The sequence below is a fragment of the Staurois parvus genome, unplaced genomic scaffold (assembly GCF_062004578.1).
Source record: "Staurois parvus isolate SC_StPar_1 unplaced genomic scaffold, SC_StPar_1.0 ptg000299l, whole genome shotgun sequence".
In the NCBI taxonomy this organism is placed as follows: domain Eukaryota; kingdom Metazoa; phylum Chordata; class Amphibia; order Anura; family Ranidae; genus Staurois; species Staurois parvus.
The window spans coordinates 12,819,810-12,844,353 of NW_028318095.1; the positions used below are offsets into that span (position 1 = coordinate 12,819,810).

General features: G+C 38.9%; 1 protein-coding gene across 2 annotated transcripts in view; it reads left to right on the plus strand.

The window, feature by feature from the left end:
* The first annotated feature begins 632 nt into the window (after nucleotides 1-632).
* Nucleotides 633-24,544, plus strand: part of EPHA6 (EPH receptor A6) — a 1,004,780-nt gene continuing 980,868 nt past the window's right edge. For both annotated transcript variants that reach the window (XM_089682939.1, XM_089682940.1), the window contains exon 1: nucleotides 633-2,889. In XM_089682939.1, coding sequence (XP_089539065.1) covers nucleotides 2,787-2,889 — 103 coding nt within the window. In that variant the 5' untranslated portion in view covers nucleotides 633-2,786. The remainder of the gene's footprint in view (nucleotides 2,890-24,544) is intronic.

A 24,544-nucleotide genomic window follows, 5' to 3' on the forward strand; every position in this document is an offset into this window, starting at 1 on the left:
GCTGGCAGGTTAACTGACCCTAATATGTGTATATTGTATGTGAGATAGGGAACTCAGATTGTAAGCCCCATGAGAATAGGGACTGATGTGAATGTACAATATGTAAAGTGCTTTGTAAATTGTTGATGCTATATAAATACAAGTAATATACATGTGCACTCTCTACAAAATAGATGCATATAATAGCCCACTTACTATGTCATCCACTTCTGTAGTTTGTGGATTCCAGTATTTTACATTTCATTTATGCTGGCTTAGGCTTCAGTTTGCATAGGATGCTGTGACTTGTAGTGCTGCAAGGCTTTTTTATATATATATATATATATATATATATATATATATATATATATAAAATATCTGTAAAATGGATGTTTATAATAACCTACTTAGTGTGTCATCCACTTCTTGATTCAAGTAATGTATCTATTCCCATGAGCCGGGAGCCAATATCCACACTACATGAAATCATTCGGAATAGAGAGAAGAACCTGCATCCCATCGCACAGCATCCAGAGGATATTTGGGGGGTCTACACCTTTAAAAGAAGCTCCCCCTCTCTCCGCCGTGCTCTGCGATCCCTGGCAGTAGTGGTTAAGTGAATTCAGCTTTTTCTATGCATTTGAACCTATGCAGCCTGAGCAGACAGCCGCTGCTATTCCCAGCCTCGGCTCCAACGCATGTCAACCTCCGGCAACGCTGCTTTGCTGCGCTCAACACAGCTAGCCTGAGACCTGCAACCCCAGAGCCTCCTTGTGCCTGGCTATCCTTCCCCTCTTCTGCATTCAAACACCAGACTGTCCCTGTACCTGGCTATCCTTCCCCTCCTCTGGTTTCAGACGTCAGATCCTCCCTGTACCTGGCTATCCTTCCACTCCACTGGACTTAGCCATCAGATCCTGTGTGTACCTGGCTATCCTTTCCCTCTTCTGGATTCAGACATCTGATCATCTTTGTGCTTGGCTATCCGTTCTCTGCTCTTGCTGCAGACATCAGATCTTGCCTGTAACTGGCTATTCTTGCCCTCCTTTGGAGTCAGACATCAGATCCTCCCTGGCTATCCTTCCCCTTCTCCGGATTCAGACATCAGATCCTGCCTGTAACTGGCTATCCTCGCCCTCCTTTGGAGTCAGACATCAGATCCTCCCTGGCTATCCTTGCCCTCTTTTGGAATCTGACATCAATCCCCCCTGGCTATCCTTGCCCTCCTTTGGAATCAGACACCAATCCTCCCTGGCTAGCCATCCCCTGTTCTGGAATCAGACATCAGATCCTGCCTGTACCTGGCTATCCTCGCCTTCCTTTGGAGTCAGACATCAGATCATCCCTGGTTATCCATCCTGTGCTCTGGATTCGGACATCGGATCGGTTGGCTTCCCCCCTGCAGCCTCCTCTTGGTCCCTCGCTGCTGCCTGCGGAGCCTCCCGCTGCATTAACCATCCCGCCGCCGAGGATCACCTTCCTGCCGCTGATGCTCCAGAGAGGAATGAAGGAGAGGCGGCAGTGAACGCGTTAACGGGCGCAGCCGGGGCTTAAAGGGCACCCCGTCCTAATGGCAGCAGTGCGGAGCCACTTGTCAAGTTGATTATATCTGGGGCCGGCTTTCTCCTACAGAGGGGGGCTCCATGCCTGGAATGTGAGATGTCCTGTCTGCAACCTTGAGGACTGATTCCCCGGAGTGAGCAGAGCAGAGACAGAGAGAGAGATGGAATTTCCCTGCCACTGACTTTGCTGGAGGATTTGGGAGGAAGAAGGGAGATGTGCTGCTGATGGGTGGAGGGGGATGGGGGCTCTGTCATGTGAAGGGAGTGTCCTGCCAGGAGCTGTCAAACTTTCCACCTGCAGCCCCAAGCTCAGGCACAGGCAGGGACTTGGTGCGGGACCAGTGACTGAGGACTGGGGGGTCAGCAGTAGTAGCAATAGTAGCAGCAGCATCACTCATCCTCCGAGCCCAGGCTCATGCATCATGCACAGTTTGCCTATCCTCAGCCAATACCTCACACCGCTTGTGCACTCAGCCAGGCTCCTCTCCAGCACATAGCACCATAAAGGCGATCCTCAGCAGCACATTGTGTTCCCAGGCTTGACTCTGCTGGAATGGCCATCTCCTCTGCACTCTGGACTTCCTTCAAGACCATGCTGCGCTGGGATTGACACTTGGCACAAGACAAGCCATTACTGGCCACACCAGACCTCACACCAGTTCAGGGGCCACCGACTCCACTCAACTGTCCTATCACACAATGAAGCTGATCATCTCATAGAACACCCGACCCAGGTGCCAGGCAGAGCCTATGGGCGTCTAGATGAGCCACAGTGCGTCGGGCATCAGCTGGGCATCTTTGAGCTGCAGAGCTTACACTTGAAAAGCTCTCCTCACCTTCACAACCCACATTGGACCCCAACCTGTCAACCCATGGAGCGCCTAGGGACTAGGTAGACTGTAACTTTAATGACAGTTGTTGGTGTGATCACTTCTACCTGTAGTCTTATGCAAGAACAATTCATGACCGATGATCCTGGATTTTATCTGTGTGTGTGTGTTCTTATGAAGCTTTATGCACATAAACGATAGTAACTTACAGTTCTTCCCAAGGAGGGTAAGGCAGGCTTTCCAATCGGGTTTCGGAAAATAGGAGTGTACTGCGATTTTGCACAAAGACATCTGTTCTGATCTTCGCTTTTATTACCTCTAGTATTCACCACGCCCCCGCGGATCCTTCCACTGGAATTGTATTGGTTTGTTAACTCTGCAGAGGAGAGTCGGGAAGCTGGAGCAGAGAAGAGACATGGAGCCCTGTGATGGGAGAACTCTGTTAGTGAGGGTTTCTTTCTTCCTTCCTCTGCTTTCCAAGTTCTTTGTCGGCTCCACTCACTTTTCTGATAACCAAGGTAAGGAATGATAGAAATGATATCGTATGGATGCTGACAGATATGGTGACTTCTGTTTAGCAGCGAACATCTGATCACACTTTTATTAGCACATGTTCCAAATACTATATGGTCAATATGGAGTTTTCTATACTTTCAAGATGTACAATTTTCTTGACTGTACTCCAATGTCCAGCCAAGGAAAGAGGCAAAATGCCAATGTGTATACCATGGAGGACCCAACCATTACTTTGTTGTAGAAGCCCAACCTTCAGCTTCAATAGAAATGTTGGCGCAATGTATTTCTGGAAGGGGCTATCACAACTCATGATAAAAATGGTAATTTTAGAGAAATCTATTGATTCTAAAAAAAATAACCATATCATTAAAATACCAGCAGAGTTTGTCTCTTGTGTTATTATTTGCTGCTGGCAAGGGTTGAGCATGTTTTAAGTATGTGGGATTCCCTGCAGGTGGTGGAATCCTCTGTTGAAGCTTATTACAATGAATATTATTGACTTTCTAGGTCCATATGCTACGACTTCCCGGATAAGACGTCCAGAGCTCACAGAGTCAATACAATTTTCTATTTTACTCTTACAGCTTGATATCATGCTGTAGTAGACTGCCTCCGTCTCATAGATTTAAAAGAGGCAAAGGTTAGTCTTGTTGTCTCATGTGGATACAAGGGCATCCAGGATGTACACAGCTTATAAAGGATCATTCATCTTTTATGTAAGTTATATGCTTAGCCCCCACTTTACAGTAGAGGGAGGTATTGTAAATTCTGCAGTCATTACAGATAACATAAATTCTTTTTGTAAGCAATACGTTGATATATATATATATATATATATATATATATATATATATTTAGTTTAACATCTTCTGTAAACTTACTAGATTGAATCAGAACTGATTAAGTTAACTAATTATCTATCTATCTATCTATCTATCTATCTATCTATCTATCTATCTATCTATCTATCTATCTCTCTTTACATCTAGTTATCTATTTTTCTATCTCTCTATTCATCTATTTACAATATATCTCTAATTTAGCATATTGTTGTGTGTGTGCTTCACACACCAAAGAAGTACACAAAGAAGTACATATGCAGTGTGATCTTATATAAAGTACCTGTACTCTTTCTCATATCTAGGCCTTCAGCATATCTGCGTTGGATAATTTCAGTACTGATCATATTTATAGAGTAATGTGTATCAAACTCATGTAGTAGTTAGAAAACAAATTAATATGAACAGTGTCATATCATGTAACGGTCCCAAGTCCTGTGTCTAACTCCACAATACATGGAAGTAAAGGGTTAAAGTAGATTAAATTAAATCCGCACAGACATTTTTACAACTGTGTGAGAAAATAAAGTTTTCAGGGTGTATACGTACTGTATATTTATAGCGTATGAATACACACATAAACAGGAGTCTGTGCTGATGTATTTATATATGTTTATTGTGGTACAGAAGTGGAAGGATAAATGGTCGCCCATATGAATGGCAAATTACAGGTGTCATTTTCTAGCATATGTTTGAAAATGAATTAATGTAGCTGTGGACAGCATCTTTAAATTTGCCTTTTATACATTACTGTTAGTAAAATACATGATGTATATGACAGGTGTTAAATAGCCAAGCCATTGGCTTATTGACTACCCTGCGTTATTGCACAGACTGCGCATCCTGTGTAATTGCATGCATTACTTGTCTCTACTGTGACAATAACTTTTTTGATCCATGTTAACCAGAATTCCTGATCTAGTTCTATTCATAAGAATATACTTGAGTAGTGTATCCTATGCCATGGCCCTTTCATTTATTTACATTGAATATATAACTGAGTGTATAAAGAAACATTTATAGTGTATTCAGGAGTTGTCAGGTATATCACAATAGTTGGTGCAGTGCATATTGTTTAGTTTTTTTGTTGTTTGACTATTATCATAATTATCAGTAATATTGAGAGATGCAGTTGGCACCCAACTACAAGGCCTATCGTTGTCTAGCAGAGAGGGTGATGAAAGTTGTGTGTCACCTTCTTGTATAAAAGACAGATATTATTATTATTATACAATATTTATAAAGCGCCAATAGTTCGCTCAGCGCTGTACATTACAAAGGGGGACAGAACATGTGACAGAACAATACCAATACAATGCAAAACATGAGGGGATTGAGGGCTCTGCTCTTTCGAGTTTACAATCTAGGAGATATCCTAGTGAATTCCAATATTGGATATTTCTCTGTCGATAAGGTATTTTCATTGACTTTACAAAGGAACTGACACCTCATTCCTTGTTCTATGTTCTACATAGAGTGTGAAATGTTATATCTTACAAATATATACCATCAAGAATGGATTACATGCTCAGTAATTTGAAAACATCACTAGAAAATGATGGATTGATGCACAGAACAAGACATCCATAGTAAATCAATTTGGCAAAACACTATAAGCAGTAAAATTGTACACTTAAACTGTAAAATTACCGAGTGCATTGCTTAAATACATGTTTCATCAGTTTAATCTTTCAGTAAATATATGTATCTATCATGTACAGAAAAATAAAATAGCTTTTTGTTAACCAACAACTTAGGAGGCCCTGCCAATATTTTTTTTATATGATAGGGGTGTATTTACTAAGGCTAGACAAAAACTGCTGATAATGCACAAAGGTTCAATTACTTACTGTTGTGTGATCAGATGGTTAATAAAAAATAATAGCTTTGCAAAAAATAATAATAATACAAGTAATATTAGAAAGTAATTAGAGGACATATTGAGTAAGTAAGTACATAAATAGAACAATGAAGATAAGTCCCAGCTCATAGCAACCTATCAGGAATTTAGTCAAACTAAAGCAGATGCAGTAAACTGAAATTTGGGTGCCATTATTTCTTATACTAACTTAGTAAGCGAGTTTTGCATATACAGTATATCATTTATTTACAGTGTGTGTGTCTGGGGGGGGGGGTTATGTAACAAGGAATAGAGAATATCAACCTGTATTGTCTAAATTACCTAAAATGTTCCTATGGGCATCAACTCTTTTCTCATCTTCATTAATTTTGTCTTATATGGGCTGTCCAGAGATAAGAAGGTGCCATGTAAATTGTTGTAAACCAATTCAGCATATTGAATTCCAGCCATCATCATTCTGGAGTCAGAACATGGAAAGTTGTTTACTGGGTGCTCTTAGTTGTAGAATTGTGCACATTGTTTTATGCCTTGTATATGTTATACATGGTAACGTGTGAAACCAATCAAATTACTTATGTTTGCTTAATTTTAATTTGGGCATAGTTGTTGTTTGATTGCATTTATTGCATGTTGACATGTATCAGCGAATTTTCCAGATCCAGTTAAAAAAAATATGGTATTGGGTGTCCAAATTTCAAGAAACCACTTGTCAGTTTAACCAATGTGCTCTGGAGAAAAGGGTTGCACATTTATGGCTAGCGTTGCTTTTATATGCCAAGTTAAACAGACCATTAAATTAACTTGAATAAAAAAAAACAAAAACTGTCTATTCAGATTTCATACTACTCAATACAAATTCATTAGCAGCAGGTGTCATATAGACAAGGTCCTAGACTAAAATAAAAATACATCTGTGACACACTTGTGCTTCTGAACATGCAGTACAGACATAATTCAGTTAAATCCACAATAGTTTCAGTTGGCTAAATACCAATTTAAAAAAGCACATTAATTATTGCTTCGACAAAAAACTATCCAGTTAGACTTTCCTTACTCTGATGTGATAGAAATCTCACTATTGTATTTCATAAAGTGACCTTCATTGGTCTAACCATGTTATAAGGCTCCATGGACACTAGCGTTTTTTCAAGTTGCTAGAAGCTATTATCAATATATTGTTTTTTTCTCCTAGAAGCTAAATAGTGTTATCCTATGTGTCCATTCACACTACTTTAGACTATTAGCATTTTCTGAGCTTCAGCATCTCGGAGCAGAAAAAAATTGTTTTTGTAGAATTTTTTGGAGTGTTTTTTCCAACAGAAAAAAAACACAAAACGCTCCTAAACACTTCTGAATGCTACTAAAACACTGCTATAATTCGCTATTACCAGAATTTTTTATCCAGCATTTTTCTCAATGGTTTTTGCACTTAATAAAAAACACTAGTGTGCATGGAGTCTTAGCATGTTTAAATAGGATGTAAGGTATACGTATTGTGAATGTTATAGTGAGAGTGATTCCGAAGAAATATCCATTCATCTAATCCTTTGACTGAAACTATGGTAGGTTTTTCTGACTTGGATTATTTACTAAAACTGCATGGTGAAAAATCTCTGCATAGAAACCAATCAGCTTCCAGGTTTTATTGTCAAAGCTTAACTGAACAAGCTGAAGTTAGAAGCTGATTGGCTACGATGCAGAGCTGCACCAGATTCTGAGTGCTCCAGTTTTAGTAAATTTCCCCCTATGTGTCTCTCCTATATGTTGCTAATTCTAATTAACAATGGCAAATGGTGGCCATGCACCTTTTGATGGAAACCAGTACTAGCTGACACACTGCTCCAGTGGTTTCAGTACTTTCCGAGGCAGTGCTTGTCCTTGGTCAGAGACTTTTTATATCTTGTATTAAAGTATTTAAGTATTTAAGCTAGGGAAAGGCGTTTTCCTCTAGTCATCTCTATAGGTGATGGCAAAACTAAATATATAGACTTTGCTGTAGTAAGATTATTAATTTTTCAAATGTCAAAAATTATCCTCTCTATATCAAAAAAAGAATGAAGAGCACCTATAAGAGGTGTGTTGCAATTTTTTAGGGTATAGCTGCAGGCATAGCAGAGGGACCCATAGGGTCTGGAGACCCAAGAGTCCTTTTCTTCCTTATGCACCAGCTGTGTGCTCACACTGCATACATGATATAGCATTTGTCCCCTTTTCTTTAAGGTATCTATTGGATGCATTGTCGATAACTTTAAAAAGTGTGGTTATCATTCATTTTAAGAGATGTTAGTTTTCTAAGGAAATACAATTTTGTTGCTTTACTTTTTTCTTAAACAAATAAAACTTTACTGGAGTTGTCATCTAAACTAACCAATTATAATTTTGGCAAAATGAAACAAGGAATCTGATTGGTCCCTTTGGACAATAATTATCTTATTTTTATATATATATATAATATATTTTTATATATATATATATATATATATATATTATAGAGAAATTGATTTTAGTCACATATCCAAACTTTGGTCATTCACAAATCATCCATTTCTTATAAAGTATAATTTAATCTTTGTTTACCTAAATTTTCACTATTGATCTAAAATTTCTTAATGAAAATAAAAAGCAGCATACATGGACATTTTATAGGTTTGTGCAGTGGTGCATTTGTTATTTAGTTTTTTTTCCTTATTCCTCACTGTATCATAAAATGGGCATTCTCGCACAGGTGTGCCATCGATCGAAAAAGTGATATATTAACTGACATTGTTCTCAAACCTGTAATGCATCAAAAAAAATTTTTTTCCATGTTGTGGTTTCATGTTGCCGTACATCGCCGTACAGAACTAATTAGGGAGAGAGTATGTCTGAGAGGAGTCGCTGTGACAGGTGTGGTATCTCTACAGATGCGTCCTCAGATAGGAATATGATTTAATACCATGCTCACAATGGAGATTTTGAAAACAAAAGTAAAATCAATACAAAAATAAGCTTTATTAAATGCTGACATTTAGCACCATATATCTTGAATGTCAGAATGTCAAAAAGTAAGTAATATTTGACTTTTCAATGACTGCAGGCTGATATCGTCAAAATTAATACTTTAATATTCCTTACATTTTTTTAAAGGTTACAGATCAATGTTGTTTCAAACTCACAGAGAGGGCAAAATACGCATAAGCACTATATATCTATTTAATAATAAAGGTAGTATAGTTCATGGATGCTGATATAAAGTTTGAACTCTGAACTAAAGCAGCTAAAATGTACAACAGTTATACAAAACACTCTAATGAAAATAAATGCAGTACAGTTCTATACATTCATGTGTTATTGAAAGGTTTTAGAGCAGTTGAAAGTCAAACATATAGCCATTGAAGTAGATTTACTTTAGCAGTAGAGAATACTCATATACCAATAGTAAAGCAGTGTTTACTTAAAGTGCATCTAAATCCAAGAAAAAATGTAATCTATTACAGTTTACCAGCTCCTAATCTATTACAGTTTACCAGCCCCTAGGTGTGGCAGCTGAATTTGTTTCCTTATTTCAGACATTACTCCCCCCTTTATTTTAACCCATTGATCCTGCCACCAACACACTTCCTGCTCACTCACTGTACTGTATCTATGGAGCAGCAGTATTGTCACTCTAGCAAGGAAGTATGTTAGAGCTGTTGGGCTGATAGTCCGATAGTCTGATAGTACTGATGACCTAGAGACAGCCCAATGGCCAACTGAAGGAGCTTGCATGGCAGGCTGACAGTGCTTCTGCTAATTGTGAGGCAGTGGCTTAGCATTGTTAGCTTACAACAAGAAGTCAAGGAACAATGCAAACTTAACACTTTAGCACTCAGAAATTGTAGGGAAGCTTGTCACAAATGATGCAAATGTCATGGCCACTGTGTAACTCGGGCTGGATGGTAAAGGTGATGCGGCCCTCCTTAGCGCTCAGAAATCGTATGGAAGCTTTCCACAAATGATGCAAATGTCATGGCCACTGTGTAACTCGGGCTGGATGGTTAAGGCAATGCGGCCCTCCTTAGCGCTCAGAAATTGTAGAGAAGCTTTCCACAAATGATGCAAATGTCATGGCCACTGTGCAACTCGGGCTGGATGGTAAAGGTGATGCGGCTCTCCTTAGCGCTCAGAAATCGCAGGGAAGCTTTCCACAAATGATGCAAATGTCATGGCAGCCCTCCTCAGATCAGGGAATCCAGTACTGCAAAAACAACAAAAAAGCGTGCAAATGTCTACTGCATTACCTCCACTTTATTTAGGGATTTAAAGCACAAATTATATTCACAAACCAAATAGAAATAATAGCATATCAAAATGACCATGAATAAAAGTGTTTGAAAATGACAGAGTCCAGAAGTCCAACTTCCAGCATCATGGGATACCATGGATGACAGACCCCCTGACATGTTTCGGGGGACTGGCCCTGTTCCTGAGAACAATGGAAGGGGGTCAGTCCCTCAAAATGCATTAGCTAGTCTGTCATCCATATTATTCCATGAGGTTGGAAGGTGAACTTCTGGACTCTGTCATTTTCAAACACTTTTATTCCTACTTGGTTTGCCAGTATAATTTGTATTTTTTAATCCCCCAATAAGGTGCTGGAGGTAATGTACTAGGAGTTTGCCCCCTTTTCCGTTTTTTTTTGTCATTTGCAACAAGAAATGCTGTTACTGACAGGATCTCTAGGTAAAAAAAAACTTTGCAACAGATTCACAAAAATACTGGTTGCTTATAAAAATGTAGTACAATACATGACACCAAACATACTAAAATATAGATTTTGGGTGTCTATAAATGTTAAAGCATCTGTGAAGGAAAGGGTGCTGAAGCAAACAATCAAATAAAAAATATTATGTGAAAAACAAATGTTCCAAATATCTTTAAAGAAACCCTCATTTTTCCACAGCCATGTGACTGCAATAATTACCAGCCCATTGCGCTTAAGAAGGTAGCTGTAGTGTTTGGCTAGTGCTTGTGATGTAGTTGTCAACTGCAACTTTTGACAGTTTGAGTCCCAACAGGAGCCAGTCTGTTCTCCACAGGGCAGAACTGGAGTAGTGTCAGCTCAGGATGTCAATAGGATTGATGATCCCAGTATAGAGAAGAAAGCACACAACCTGAGAATGCTACTACAGGGTTTATGGCCCTGATTGGTGTTGACATGATAAGAGACATAGTGGGGCTATATTGAAGATGGTGGAACAGTCATCAAGTATTTTCTCTGTATAACCAACTATAAAAAAATTAGAAAAGCCTCCAATAATAGCTGGGAATGAGAAATGTAATAAGGGCAATATTTATTTTAGCTACAAGCACGTTTTAAATCCGAGCTGAAGCTATAATCTACACATAAATCTAAACATATTTGGTGATAGTCTAACCTGCCTATGTACGTATCAATTAACACACAGCTTCATTTTATTTATAAAAAACAGCATGGCTTTATAGCAATCCAATACTGTGCTGCCAGAGCTATACTCTAACTCCTCTTCCTGGACAAGACGTTGAAGAAAAAGAAAAATCTTTGCACATGCACATAATAAGCAAGCACATACATAGATCTCATTAGGAAAAAGACTGAGAAGGGATCATGTCACCTGACTTTCTAAAGTACTCATTTTGACATCTCGCTGATGGCAAGAATGTGCGGAGAGGGACAGGTCCAGTAGACCCCTTTCATTTTGACATACTGAGCTAAACCAAATACAGATCTGTAAGTAGCGGAGCATGGAAAGGTACTTGAGTATAATTATGTTTTAAGGATAAAGTTCTGCTTTAAATTGTCCAATCATGTGCAGGCAAAAATCCAGTTCCATTTTTTTCCCCTTTTACATGATTAAGTATTCAAAATGAATGTAGTTTCATTATATTCGCTAAGCGATGAAGTGCAGATCTTCACCCTGAAAATAAACTTTCCTCTTCTTCATCACTGCCCTCTGCTATATAAATACCCCCCCCCCCTTTATTTTTCTTTGCTTATTTACCTTTTTTTTATTTTGCAAGCTCCAGCAGCCTCTCATCCCTCATTCTCTAGTCTTGTGTAGGTGAGAATGATGTGCTGCACCTCCACTGCCTCTTGGGATATGCACGCCACATATTCCATGAAGCATTGGCCTCCATTCATGGAAGAAGTAAAGGGGCGGGTCTGGCAGCTCATCACTGGGTGGCGGATGTCTGAAACCGGAAGAGACAGCCCCCTCCCCATGTCGCGAAGGATAATGGTTGTACAAGACCTGAATATTGGCAGCAGCAAAGCAGATTGCAGCAAGACAAGACTGTATTAGCTGGGTGGGTAAGTATCTGAATTGAGAACAATGCAGCTTTGAGTAAGCAAGGATTTTTAAAAAAAATAAATGGGGGGGGGGAGGGGGAGGGTGAAATCATCTTTAACATAGATAAGTATTGCAAGACAATAGACATTCCCATTGAGAATTAATTTGCTAAAGCAATACTTTTCAATCTAGATTTCTGTTTTTGTCAACCAAACACATGGAACCATTATGAGAAGAATGAAAACTGACTGGCATGTTTCTCTTCATACCTGCTTGATTCAATGCTTTCAATGCCAGGAGCTATAAAATGATGGTTTCTATACAGCAAAGCCCTGTATTGAACTGTGAGAACATACGTGTTTACAAACAAATACACAGAGGAGTGCAAGTGTAGAAAGTAAGAATTGCCTGAGAACACCTCCTATGACCTCCACCACCTAGTTGTAAGCGTGCTTTTAGACATGATGCCTTGAGCTTTTAAAACATGCCTTGTTTGATGAAACTTTACACAAAAGATTTAGAGGTCTCTTGGATGAGATGGTAGGCACACAAGGCTTAAATAAAATCTATCACTTTGCCTATTTAGGCCAAACTGACAGATTCTCTTTGATCCTTTTACATCGGCTGGAGATAGAGCTTTAAATAGGCTATGATGCCTGGAGCTGCTGATTGGCTGCACAGTGCTGTGGTTTTGCACAGAGCAGCCCCAATCCTCCACTTATCAGGTCTCCCATATTTGCCATCCTCTCCTAGCTGCTTGCTATGGGGGCAGTCAGGCATGCTCACTCCCAAACCGGCTCTGTAATATGCAGAGCATGGTTCAGCTCTGCCCCTCCTCATTGGCTGCGATTGACAGCAAGAGCAAATGGCTCCCGCTGCTGTCTCTGAACCAATGAGGAGGGAGAGAGCTGCTGCTCTCATGAACATCACTGCATCAAGACAAGGTTCCGGTAAGTAAAAGGGGGGTCTGGGAGATGCAGCACACAGGAGGTTTTTTATCTTAAGGCAGAGAAGGCGTTAAGGTAAAAAACCTTCAGGCTTTAGAACCACTTTAAAAAAAATCCATAGTTATAGCTGAATGTGGTATAAAATCATCTTACTGAATTTACTTTAAATTTATAAACACTTTAAATTTATGAACAGTCAGCATTATTTCTTTACTGAGCCAGTCTCAGGCTCATGCACACAGGAGCAGAGAGCTCCATCACCATCAAGAAGCAGGGTACTTTTGCACCTAGACATCACAAGTGTTTCTGTACAGCCACAGCCAGCAGCCTGTACAAATCAGTGAAGGGCTGTACACCTGTCTCTGCACATCTGAGCAGTTATGTACTTACTGGTATGAGTGCAAACTGTCTGAATCCAGGATCACTCATCTGTCCCTCTTAGATGTGCGGGGACATATGTACAGCCATGTTGTACGGAATCACTTGTATTATCTGCTGAAATATGCTACTTTTTAGCAAAGTATTGCCTTCTACCCCAAAGTGCATGAACCCTTTAGATACTACCCATCCAAAAAATTAATAACTGTGTGGCTACCCAGAACTAAATTACACAGCCACAAGTATAAAATATATCAATCAATAATAAATGTTGGAAAAGGACAAATACTCTGGGGCCCCAGGTAATAGAGATAATGAAAATAATTTCCCAAAACTATATCCAAAGCACCACTTTTAATTCTTCCCATTTTGTAACTGGATACCACATAGGGCATAAAAATGTGGGTCTAGTATACAGAGAGCAATAAAATCTTGTCTTAAGATAGTCCAAAGTCACACTCTTTGCTAATAACAAACTTTTACACATCCCCACTGCCAAAACAGAGATAAATCCCACATACTCCCATTAAATTCCAGGTGGTTAACAAGCATGAAATGTCAGTATTCATATAGTAATTTACAAACATGCAATTGTAACTGTGATATTAAAGAAGACCACACTGGCCACAAGATCTGCTCCATTCTACACTCTCATCTCACAGATGATTGAAAAATCACAGGGGTTTATTTACTAAAGCTAGAAAGTGCAAAATCAAGCTTACTTCTGTATAGAAACTAACCATCTTCCAGGTTGTATTGCCAAAGCTTAATTGAATAAGCTAAGGTTAGAAGCTGATTGGTTCCTATGCAGAAGTGAGCCTGAGTTTGCACTATTCAGCTTTAGTAAATAAACCCCACAGTGCCTGTGCAGGTAATTCCATGTAAAGACATATACTAAAAGATTAGGAATCATTCACAATGGATCAATCAATTCACTGAGCTGAATGCGCAGATGTCTACAAACTCCATATAATTGCTACAACAAAGTATTGCAGTTCATGTGATAGCATTATTTCCTTCAGAATATGTTGTGTGACAGTAGGAGGTTGTCACTTAAATCCACGATAGACGCAGCCACATAGAGATCAGCCAGAGGCCTTGAAAGTTAAGCAAGTTACAAGTTATTTTTCAAAAATGTGTGATAAGTATATGTATATACATACTACATGGATATACACATACTGTATATACTGTATATACATATACTGCTCCAAAAAATTAAAGGAACACATTGAAAACACATCAGATCTCAATGGGATAAAATATCATGCTGGATATATACTGCTATGGACTGGGCAATGTGTTAGGAATGTAAGGATGCCCCATCGTTTGATGGAAATAAAAATTATCAACCTACAGAGGACTGAATTCAAAGACACCTTGAAAATCAAAGTGAATAAATGATGCAGCAGGCTAGTCCATTTTGCTGAAATTTCATTGCAGCAACTCAAAATGCTACTCAGTAGTTTGTATGGCCCCCATGTGCTTGTATGCATGACTGACAACGTCGGGGCATACTCCTAATGAGACGACGGATGGTGTCCTGAGGTATTTCCTCCCAGATCTGGACCAGGGCATCAGTGAGCTCCTGAACAGTCTGAGGTGCATCCTGGTGGTGTCAGATGAACCGAAACATGATATCCCAGAGGTGTTCTATTGGATTTAGGTCAGGCGAGTGTGGGACCATTCAATGGTATCAATTCCTTCATCCTCCAGGAACTGCCTGAATACTGCCTGCATACAGCCACATGAGGCTGGGCATTGTCATGCACCAGGAGGAACCCAGAAACCCACTGCACCAGCGAAGGGTCTGACAATGGGTCCAAGGATTTCATCCTGATACCTAATGGCAGTCAGGGTGCGCGCATGGGCTTTATCAAGTGCGCGTGAAACATGTTGTCCCGGCAACCAGCCTCTTCCTTCTAAAGCTGCGGCTCCAGCAAGAGTTCCTCCTCTCCATATCTCCACATCGTGGTGAGGTCATCCGGGATGCTGGGATGTCGGATACACGTGGTCCCTGCACTGACAGGCATTCTACTCTCTACTGCTTCCCTCTGAGCGGACGGGCCGTCCATCTTGGTACCTGGCTTCTTAAAGTCACAGGCTGGTTATCTATTTTTTACCATATGAATTATTAAAGGCATACCTCTATATAAGGTGTATTACTTTTATCACAAAACTACACAGCGCCTGGCTCCTGTTCATACTTTCCACAAACCAATGTGTTTTTACTATGGCAGCAGTGAGTTTTTTCCCCACCAATCACAGTTGACATATACCATTCACTTATTTCCTTTGGGACACATCTGTGCGCTTTTATCCAGACCGTACTCACAAAGCCACTAAAGCATTGTTTTGTGTAAAATGAAATATACCTGGTTGATCCTGCCTTCAGCTCTCCTTCCCATCCTCTCTGTGCCTCCATAGTAGGCTGAGATTGTGTAGACCAGCTGATGTCCTCTACTGAGCATGCTCAGTTCTAAGCACTTAATTTCCTCTTTTTTCTTATCTGTGCAGCCCAAGTGACTATAGAGTCACACATGTGGGTGTATACACAGTGGTAAATGACACTCCCTTCTCTCCATTTTCCTCCATTTCCTCCTATTGCTGAACACTGTGGGGGTGCTATATGATATGATGATTGATTGAATTCACTAAGAAAACACAAAAACACTTACTAAACCCACAATACTAAAAATAGGTCTGTATATGCAGTAAAGAATCCTTGTTATACTCACTGTGGAACCTAAGGGGTTAATCCTCCACAGTGTGTAAAAAGGCTGGTTAATCCTGCATTCTCTGAACCTCCCCTTCTTTTACTGTTCCCAATCTATTTGCCAATTGTGCAGAGCAGCGATGGAAAGTCTGTGCATGCTCTGTTTTGTGTGTATTGCTAGAGAGAACATTTCCTGTAGGATCGGAGCTATTTAGGTCACATGACGTTGGCATCATACATTAGGGCATATAGACAGATCCTAAATGACAGCCCAGTCCCTCCTTCCTCCTCCATGCCCAGTAACTTAAAAAGTACACAGTGGGTGGGATGTCACATGTTGATTGATGGAGGCACTGACTCTCAAAAAAGCATGTGGACACAGGCTTTAGTGGAGGATGTGTGTGATCAGCATAGAGCTAATCAGCGCCATTCAGACAGAAGGTCACGAGTCATGCAGCCTCTGCTGACATGCAGAGGAAACTCAGAGAAGAAAAATCCTAAAAGCTGAACCACCATTTGGCCAGACACAGAAACCAATCACATGACCACTGTATACTGATGCTGAGAAAAGGGATTTAGCAGTTTCGCTTTAATAAAATAAATGCATTGCCATATTTTATGTACTGTGGGAGATCTTATAATGTTAATGTAGGGTCATGAGTTTAGTATCACTTTAAGCTCTGACCATACAAATATGATTTCCATAAAAACTGGTTTATAGTTATGATGTAATACCAGATTTCACCAGCAGTTGACATCTAGAAATGACAGCTCTGAATTTAGGTAAATCCTAGAAGCTATTAGAGGAAGGTGCCTCGTCATAATGATAACACAGAGGAGTCTGAAATGTATAGCTTGTTTCTACTTCCCAAAATTTATTTTAGGGCATATCATTAGAAGCCACTTATGTCAGCGCCTAATTTTTATTCATAGTAATGCATTATACGGGGAACTAAATGAGGTCTTTGTATTTTAAATTCCAAGTAAGACCCCACTGTTTTCTAACATTGAAGATGTTTTATATATATATATATATATATATATATATATACAGATATATATATATATATATATATATACAGATATAGTAATATTGAGAGCAACAGGGACAAGGATATCCCTTCCTTTATTATTTACTTTATGTATAAGGATGAGCAAAGGCTTAATACTCTGCCTACTCCCTGATATACATCCTATTTATATACGTTAGCTTACTAATCTCGATACATGCTGTGCTGAGCTCAAATCACCTTTACATTGCAGTGAATATTCTATGACCAGTTTTTAATTGCAGCCTCTGTATTAGTAGGGGTCTTGCCCGGTTGACCTGTAATGGTGTAAAGCAGAAGCCCCCTTTATATACTTTATTGATAATGAATAACTCAGTGGTGGGTGACACATACATGTTAAAGCATATCAATTATGCACACATACATTCATCATTTGACAATCCAGCTCTCCATATATAAGACTGGCCAATCTGTGATCTACTGGCATTGCTTGGCTTTTTCCCACCTTCTGCTATGTATGAGTATTGAAACTTATGATGAATTCAAGAGGCATGCATGACAACAGCTTGTGACTTAAAAATTATCACTGGACTAATAATATAGAGCTTATATTTAGGCCAAAGGCTGGGGTCAAGAATGCTCCTTTGAATCACCATATATATCAGTGGAGTATGACTGTATGGCTTTGACTAAACAGATGTCACTACTAGAACACCACAAAGCTGGTGTGTGCTGCAATCATTATAAAAACTTATAATAAACATATAAACTTATATAAACTTATAAAAACTTCTTCTGATTTTATGAATGTAATATTTTACAGTGACATATAGGTAGATTTATGAGCTAGTATTTCCTATGGGAATGCCAGTTCTTACCCAAGATGTTGTGGAATGGCATGATAATAAAGCATTGGATTAAAATAAACAGAGGACACAATGGAATTCATTTATTAAAACTGGAGAATGCAAAATCCGGTGCAACTGTGCATGGTAGCCAATCACATTCTAACTTCAGCTTGTGCAGTTAAGCATTGACAAAAATTCTGAAAGCTGATTGGATTCTATGCAGAGCAGCACCAGATTTTGCACTCTCCAGTTTTAGTAAATCAACCCCAATGACTAGCACTAATACATTTTCAAAATGTTAAGGCCTTTTATTCCGAATAACAAAAAAAAAATCTGCTTGTCAAATTATCAATTGCACATTGTCAAATTGGAAGGTGACATTTTCTCTAATTTTATTTGATCAGAGTGTCTTTTCACTTATTGTGTAAATCATTTTAAACTTGTATTATTCTTTTCCTTTTATTGAGGTTATTGTTAAAAAGAAAATTGCAAACAGAACTTTTTTTTGTGGGAAAAAATGTAATCACACATAAAGATTTCCTTTTAGAAAATTTGCAAAGCTTATCTTTTTCAATGTATGAACTGGAGATTGGGGCTGGAGATGTCAATCAAATGTTCCTTCTAGCGTTAAGTTAATCTTTGTCTATCAGAGTGCTAGCACATGTTAAATAGTCAACCCAATCAGATCTTTTCCATTCATTTAAAGGTGGCCATGCATGAGTAGCACCCTAGAACTCATTTAATGTTTAAATAGTTTGCTACATACCAGTTCTGGAGACCTCTTGCAAAAAAAAAAGTTATTAATAAGCAACACAAATAATGAAAGATCTGAGGGTAAAACTTATCAGGAGAGACTGCCAAAACTTAATGGGGTCAATTTACTAAAACCGGAGAGTGCAAAATCTGGTACAGCTGTGCATGGTTGCTTCTGACTTTAGCTTGTTCAATCAAGCTTTGACAAAAAAACCCCAGAAACTGATTGGTTTCTTTGCAGAGCTGCTCCAGATGTTGCACTCTCCAGTTTTAGTAAATCAACCCCTATATGTGTCTCTTTGAGGAAAGAAGGGAAAGATGGGAAATTAATGAAAGTTTAAATGATTAAGAGTGTGAATAAGACTTAGGAGGACAATATACTGTGTTTATTATGAAGCAGAGCTCAAGAACACAGAGCATGGCCTCAGACGAGCAGGGAACATTTCAACTGTACCGCTAGAAAGTATTATTTTACTGAAAGAGTGGAGGATGATTGGAATAGACATCCACCAGAGGCAGAATGGTCGGTTCACTAAAAGAAAACAGGCTGTTCACTTTGCAAATGATGTTGCACTCTGCAAGCAATGTTGGACTTTGCAACAAAATACTAAATTATGTGCACAAAAAAAAAAAAGCTATTTTGCTTGCACATGATTGGATGATGGAAGTCAGCAGAGCTTCTCATTTACTAAGCTTCCTTCCACAGTGCAACTTTCCTTGAAAAGTGAACAATCTATTTGCCTTTTGTAAATCAATCCCCGGAGGGTCGATCAACATTATTTGTATTGAATTAAAAATAGGTCTATATACTGTATACTCAGAAAAAAATGGTTAAAAAAGGGCAGACATGACACCATTAACCCCTTTTTTTAGAACCTCCAATCATTTCTATCTCTGCACTGGAAATTAGATTTTAAAATAAGTATGTCTGAATCTAATTTCAAAGTTCAATAAGAATTACTGATAAATATTGCCAAACTTCTCAACAAACCAAACTGCAGTGTATAATTGGTTTGTATTGACTTCCAACTAGGTGCTGTCACTGAAAATATCTCCTGAAATGAGATGTTTCCTTCTTTTAAATCTTTGTACCACCAACCAGCTTATAAACCTGGATATCATACTCATCTTGTGGTCAACCTATTGGCTGTTATTACATACAAGTACCATATATTATAGGTTTGGCATATCACACCCATTGCATCTGAAATAATTATCTTCACATATTTGTACAATTGCTGTATTAGTACATACGTTTTATCATGAATATATAAATAAATGCATGAATTCTACCAAAAATATACAAAAAGGACTACAATACAACTCACTCTAGAAATACACAACACTTTCAGAGATGCTTTTAAATATGGTAAAAAATATGTTTTGGTTGGAACTGTATTTTAATGAACATGTAAAAAAAAACCTGGAAAACAGTGTACTTTATATGAAGTATATCAACACAGAGTCTAAGAAAAGGGAATTTTTTATTCTACAAATTTGTCATGTTCCTTCTGACAAATATTCAAAACAAACCACTATTATTTGCTGTGTTTGTTGAACTGTAAAATGTTCAGTCCATTATACAAAAAAAAGAAAAAGGCCGCATTGAGTGAACAGTCATGCAATGATGTTAATTTAAATTTGAAATGTGTGTAGCGCTCACCCCTGAAGGAGCTGCTGGAAGTAGACAGTAGATAGTACAGTCCACCAGTCTCACAAGCTCAGTCCCAAGCATACCGACACTTAAAACTCAGTATAGGGGATTACTTTTTAGGATTTATTGCAGCAGAAATTAACAGGAGGAAAGGGTTTAGAGTCATGGTATTTTCCAAAATGATCAGCAATGACAGCAAGAGGACAGGCTTCTCTCTATTCTTTCATTAATAGCCTCTCTGAAGGTAACAGGGAATAGTCAGCAGATCTAGGGTCCATCAGCTGCAGACCATACAGCAGTCTCTGGCCACTGAGTCCCTTCCAATTTGCACAATTATCAGTCCCCAGCAAGATTTTTACTCACAGTGTCCCAGGTGCTGCCTGCCACCCAGCTACCCCAGGTAGATCCATAGTGAGGGAAATAACAAAGTCCTTCTCTAGACCAAGACTCTGAAACAATGTCTTTCAGCAAGTGTACTTTTTCAGCAAATCCCTTCCCTTAACCATTAGGGGATGAGTTTTGAGACCTTATATATGAATCTTCTTAAGAACCAGTGGTTATTAAGTTTTTAACTGATGTTGTGGTAAGCTGTAAGCTATTATCATATTTACTGTTTAGAAATTTTGTTAACCATAAGGTTTTGCACTGTAAAAATGTTCTTCAGCTTTTCAGAAAAACCCATGATGTCCCTGATGAAGCAGCTGTGAACTGTGAAATGCATCTGCATTTATCAGAGGGACATAACATCAGCCATGCATTTGTTTGATTTTATGAAAGTTGATGTGTACTGCCCTGGCCAATAGTTTTGAGAGTGACACAAATATTCTTTTTCACAAAGTCTGCTACTTTAGTGTTTTTAGATCATTTTGTCAGATGTTGGTATATGTCAGATGGTACACTGAAGTATAATCACAAGCATCTCATAGGTGTTAAAGGCGTTTATTGACAATTACATTAAGTTTATGCAAAAGAGTCAGTATTTGCAGTGTTGACCCTTCTTTTTCAAGACCTCTGCAATATGCCCTGGCATTCTGTCAATCAACTTCTGGGCCACATTCTGCCTGATGGCAGCCCATTCTTGCATAATAAATGCTTGGAGTTTGTTAGAATTTGTGATGGTTTTTTGTTCACCCACCTCTTGAGGATTGACCGCAAGTTCTCAATGGGATTAAGGTCTTGGGTTTCCTGTCCATGGACCCAATATTTTGATATTTTATACCCCAAGCCACTTAGTTATTGTTTTTGCCTTATGGCAAGGTGCTCCAACATACTGGAAAAAGGCATTGTTCATCACCAAATTGTTCGGGGATGGTTGAGAGAAGTTGCTCTCGGAGGATGTTTTTGTACCATTCTTTATTCATGGCTGTGTTCTTAGGCAAAATTGTGAGTGAGCCCCCTCCTTTGGGGAGCAACCCCAACATGAATGGTCTCAGAGTGCTTTACTGTTGGCATAACACAGTACTGATGGAAGTGCTCACCTTTTCTTCTCTGGACAAGGTTTTTTCCGGATGCCCAATACAATCGGAAAGGGAATTCATCAGAGAAAATGACCCCAGTCCTCAGCAGCCCAATCCCTGTACCCTTTGCAGAATATCAGTCTGTCCCTGATGTTTTTCTTGGAGAGAAGTGGCTTCTTTGCTACCCTTCTTGACACCAGGCCATCTTCCAAAAGTTTCCACCTCACTGTGCGTGCAGATGTACTGACACCTGCCTTCTGCCATTCAAGAGCAAGCTCTGCACTGGTGGTGCCCTGATCCCACAGCTGAATCAACTTTAGGAGATGGTCCTGGTGTTTGCTGGACTTTCCTCAGTGCCCTGAAGCCTTCTTCACAACAATTGAACCTCTCTCCTTGAAGTTCTTGATGATCCAATAAATGGATGATTTAGATGCAATCTTAGTAACAGCAATATCCTTGCCTGTGAATCCCTTGCAATGATGAATTTGCATGTTTCTTTCCAGGTAAATTAATATTTGTGTCATTCTCAAAACTTTTGGCAAGGGCTGTAGTTACATATATTAATGTTTACATGGTGTCTTTGTACCAATTATTTTAATGGGATCCAATAAACATGTTATTTCATCTAATTGTGTCGTGATTTAGTACAGTGCTTTCAAAGTCCCTTTGCATTGAAGGTAATTTTCTTTCATTTTTTGTTCTCTTAATTTATCGGGAAGTGGCACTGTATGTCCACTCCCTGAGATGTGGCAAACGTGATTTTTGTGGCCATTCAAATTTGAAAAAATCCCCCTATATGTTTATGTGTTTCCTTATTGTTAGATTTCTTACCTTTAAGATGTTTCTTATGTAGAGAAGGTGTTATGGCTGAATGCAAGCATTTGTGAACAAGTTCACAGTGAGTCTGTCCTAGTAGAAAGGCTAAAGGACAGGCTCAGCTTTCTCTCATTAACATACAATGGAGAAGGCCAGCTTCTCAATTTTTAATTCTTTGTTGAACAATCAGTGTGCAAATCTAATTTACAACTGATAATGAAACCTGCCAGCACATGCAGGGTTAATTATGGCAAGAACAGATCCTCGTAAACAAAGAAAAATAAGCACAAATTTTCAGAGCTGGAATTATCAGAAAACAGCATCTAAAATAGTAAGTAGAAAGCTTTAAGTTTTTTTTTGGTGGTGCCATGTGAATGAGAACATGTAACACATTTATATTAGGTGTATGACTCCAAAAGAAGGCTCTTTAATAGGGAGGTGTAGTATTTTTGTGCATATTTTCTTTATTATTTAATAATTTCAGGAATGGAAAATACAATTTGTGATTTGCTCATATTTCTGTTTAATTAGGTACATATGAAATATTTCATATGAATATCTCCTATTTAGCCCTTGCAGCCAGCTGTTGGCAGGCTCTAGGCATACTGTCAATGACTTGTTTTCTGGAAGTTCTAATAACAGCAGTGCTGTGAAATAGACCTGAATAACAGGAAGGTAAATATCGCAGAGGTGATACCCCCCTCTTTTTGTCCTAGCAGTGACAGGATCACCCATTTTAATTCTCTGTACCTGTTATTATCTTGCATATATGGAAACTGTACATGACCTTTTCTCTTGTTCTGTAGGCTGGGAGTAATTCTCAGTCTCTCTCTGTATGTATAGACAATGAACAATAAATCAGATACTGTAATTCCCAGTATCTGATTTATTGTGTATGTATGGGTGCTGCACAGTACCAAATCTCTTGTACTTTGTGCCAGGCATATTTCTCACTGCTTGTTGTTCTGTATGTCTGGCATTGTACAATATATTTATTTACACGTGGAACAGAATGCCAAATTACTGACCATCTGCAGATGCAGGCGCCGGCCTCTTTAATTCCATTTCTCACAACTCCCTGGATACCTAGACATGCCTATGGAGTACACATTTCTCAGCTTTCCTCCTTAAGAAGGTTAAGGAGGCTACACCTGGTGAGGCAGAGATAGCTGCAGCCAGGGGAACGACCCTCCACTATCAGAAGTGACATGCTGACAGCCGGTCAGGGGCCTATTAGCATCCAGCTTATTAAATGAGATAATATTATACTCAGGTTTTAATGTTATCACTCTGCCTCTACATGAAGCTCCTCTTCCTGAGGACACCAGTTTGGCAAAACATGTAGAGGCAGAGTAGCACATCCGTCTATTGATTGACACCACTTTGGGTTCCGGTGATTGGAATGCACTTCGGCTCGACAGTGCGGAGCAGTGGTGACACATTACGGCTGAGTGTATTAGTTCCAAAATATTGGGCACTGGATTATGTGAGTGCATACCTGTTTTTTATATTGTTCGATTTTAATAAAAACTACTACACCATGAGAATTTATTTCCCTTGGTATATGATGATTCGTTGCTGAGGGATATGGTCATATTGGGATGATATATGGAAACTACAGAGGAGAAACCCACCAGGATATAAAGGACTGGGCAAACAAGCACATCTGACCTTCTTTTAATTAAGCGGTCATGGATGGTTGGTGAGTGCATTGATAGTGGCACAAGGTGGTGGAGCAAATAGAAAATTTATTTGAAGCACCAGAAGAATTTGTTTGCACACTATATGGTGTGGGATTTTTATTAATTGAGTATAATATTTGTTTGTGGTATTGGTATATAGCAGTTTTTGGTATATGTGTGCACCAGAACCTTTTTGTATTTTATTGCATTTGAGAGTGTATCTACACTTTAAGGGGGGCAGTTAACACATATTATGATAATTCTCCACAAATTTTGGTATTGAGTTAAGGTTGGGTATGAGGTTCAATAAACCTAATTTTTGTTAAAGGTTTAATAAGGGAAGGTGCTGAAATTTTCTTCTATCCACTATGTTATACAGTGCAACAATTTGGGAGACCCTCAAAATTAT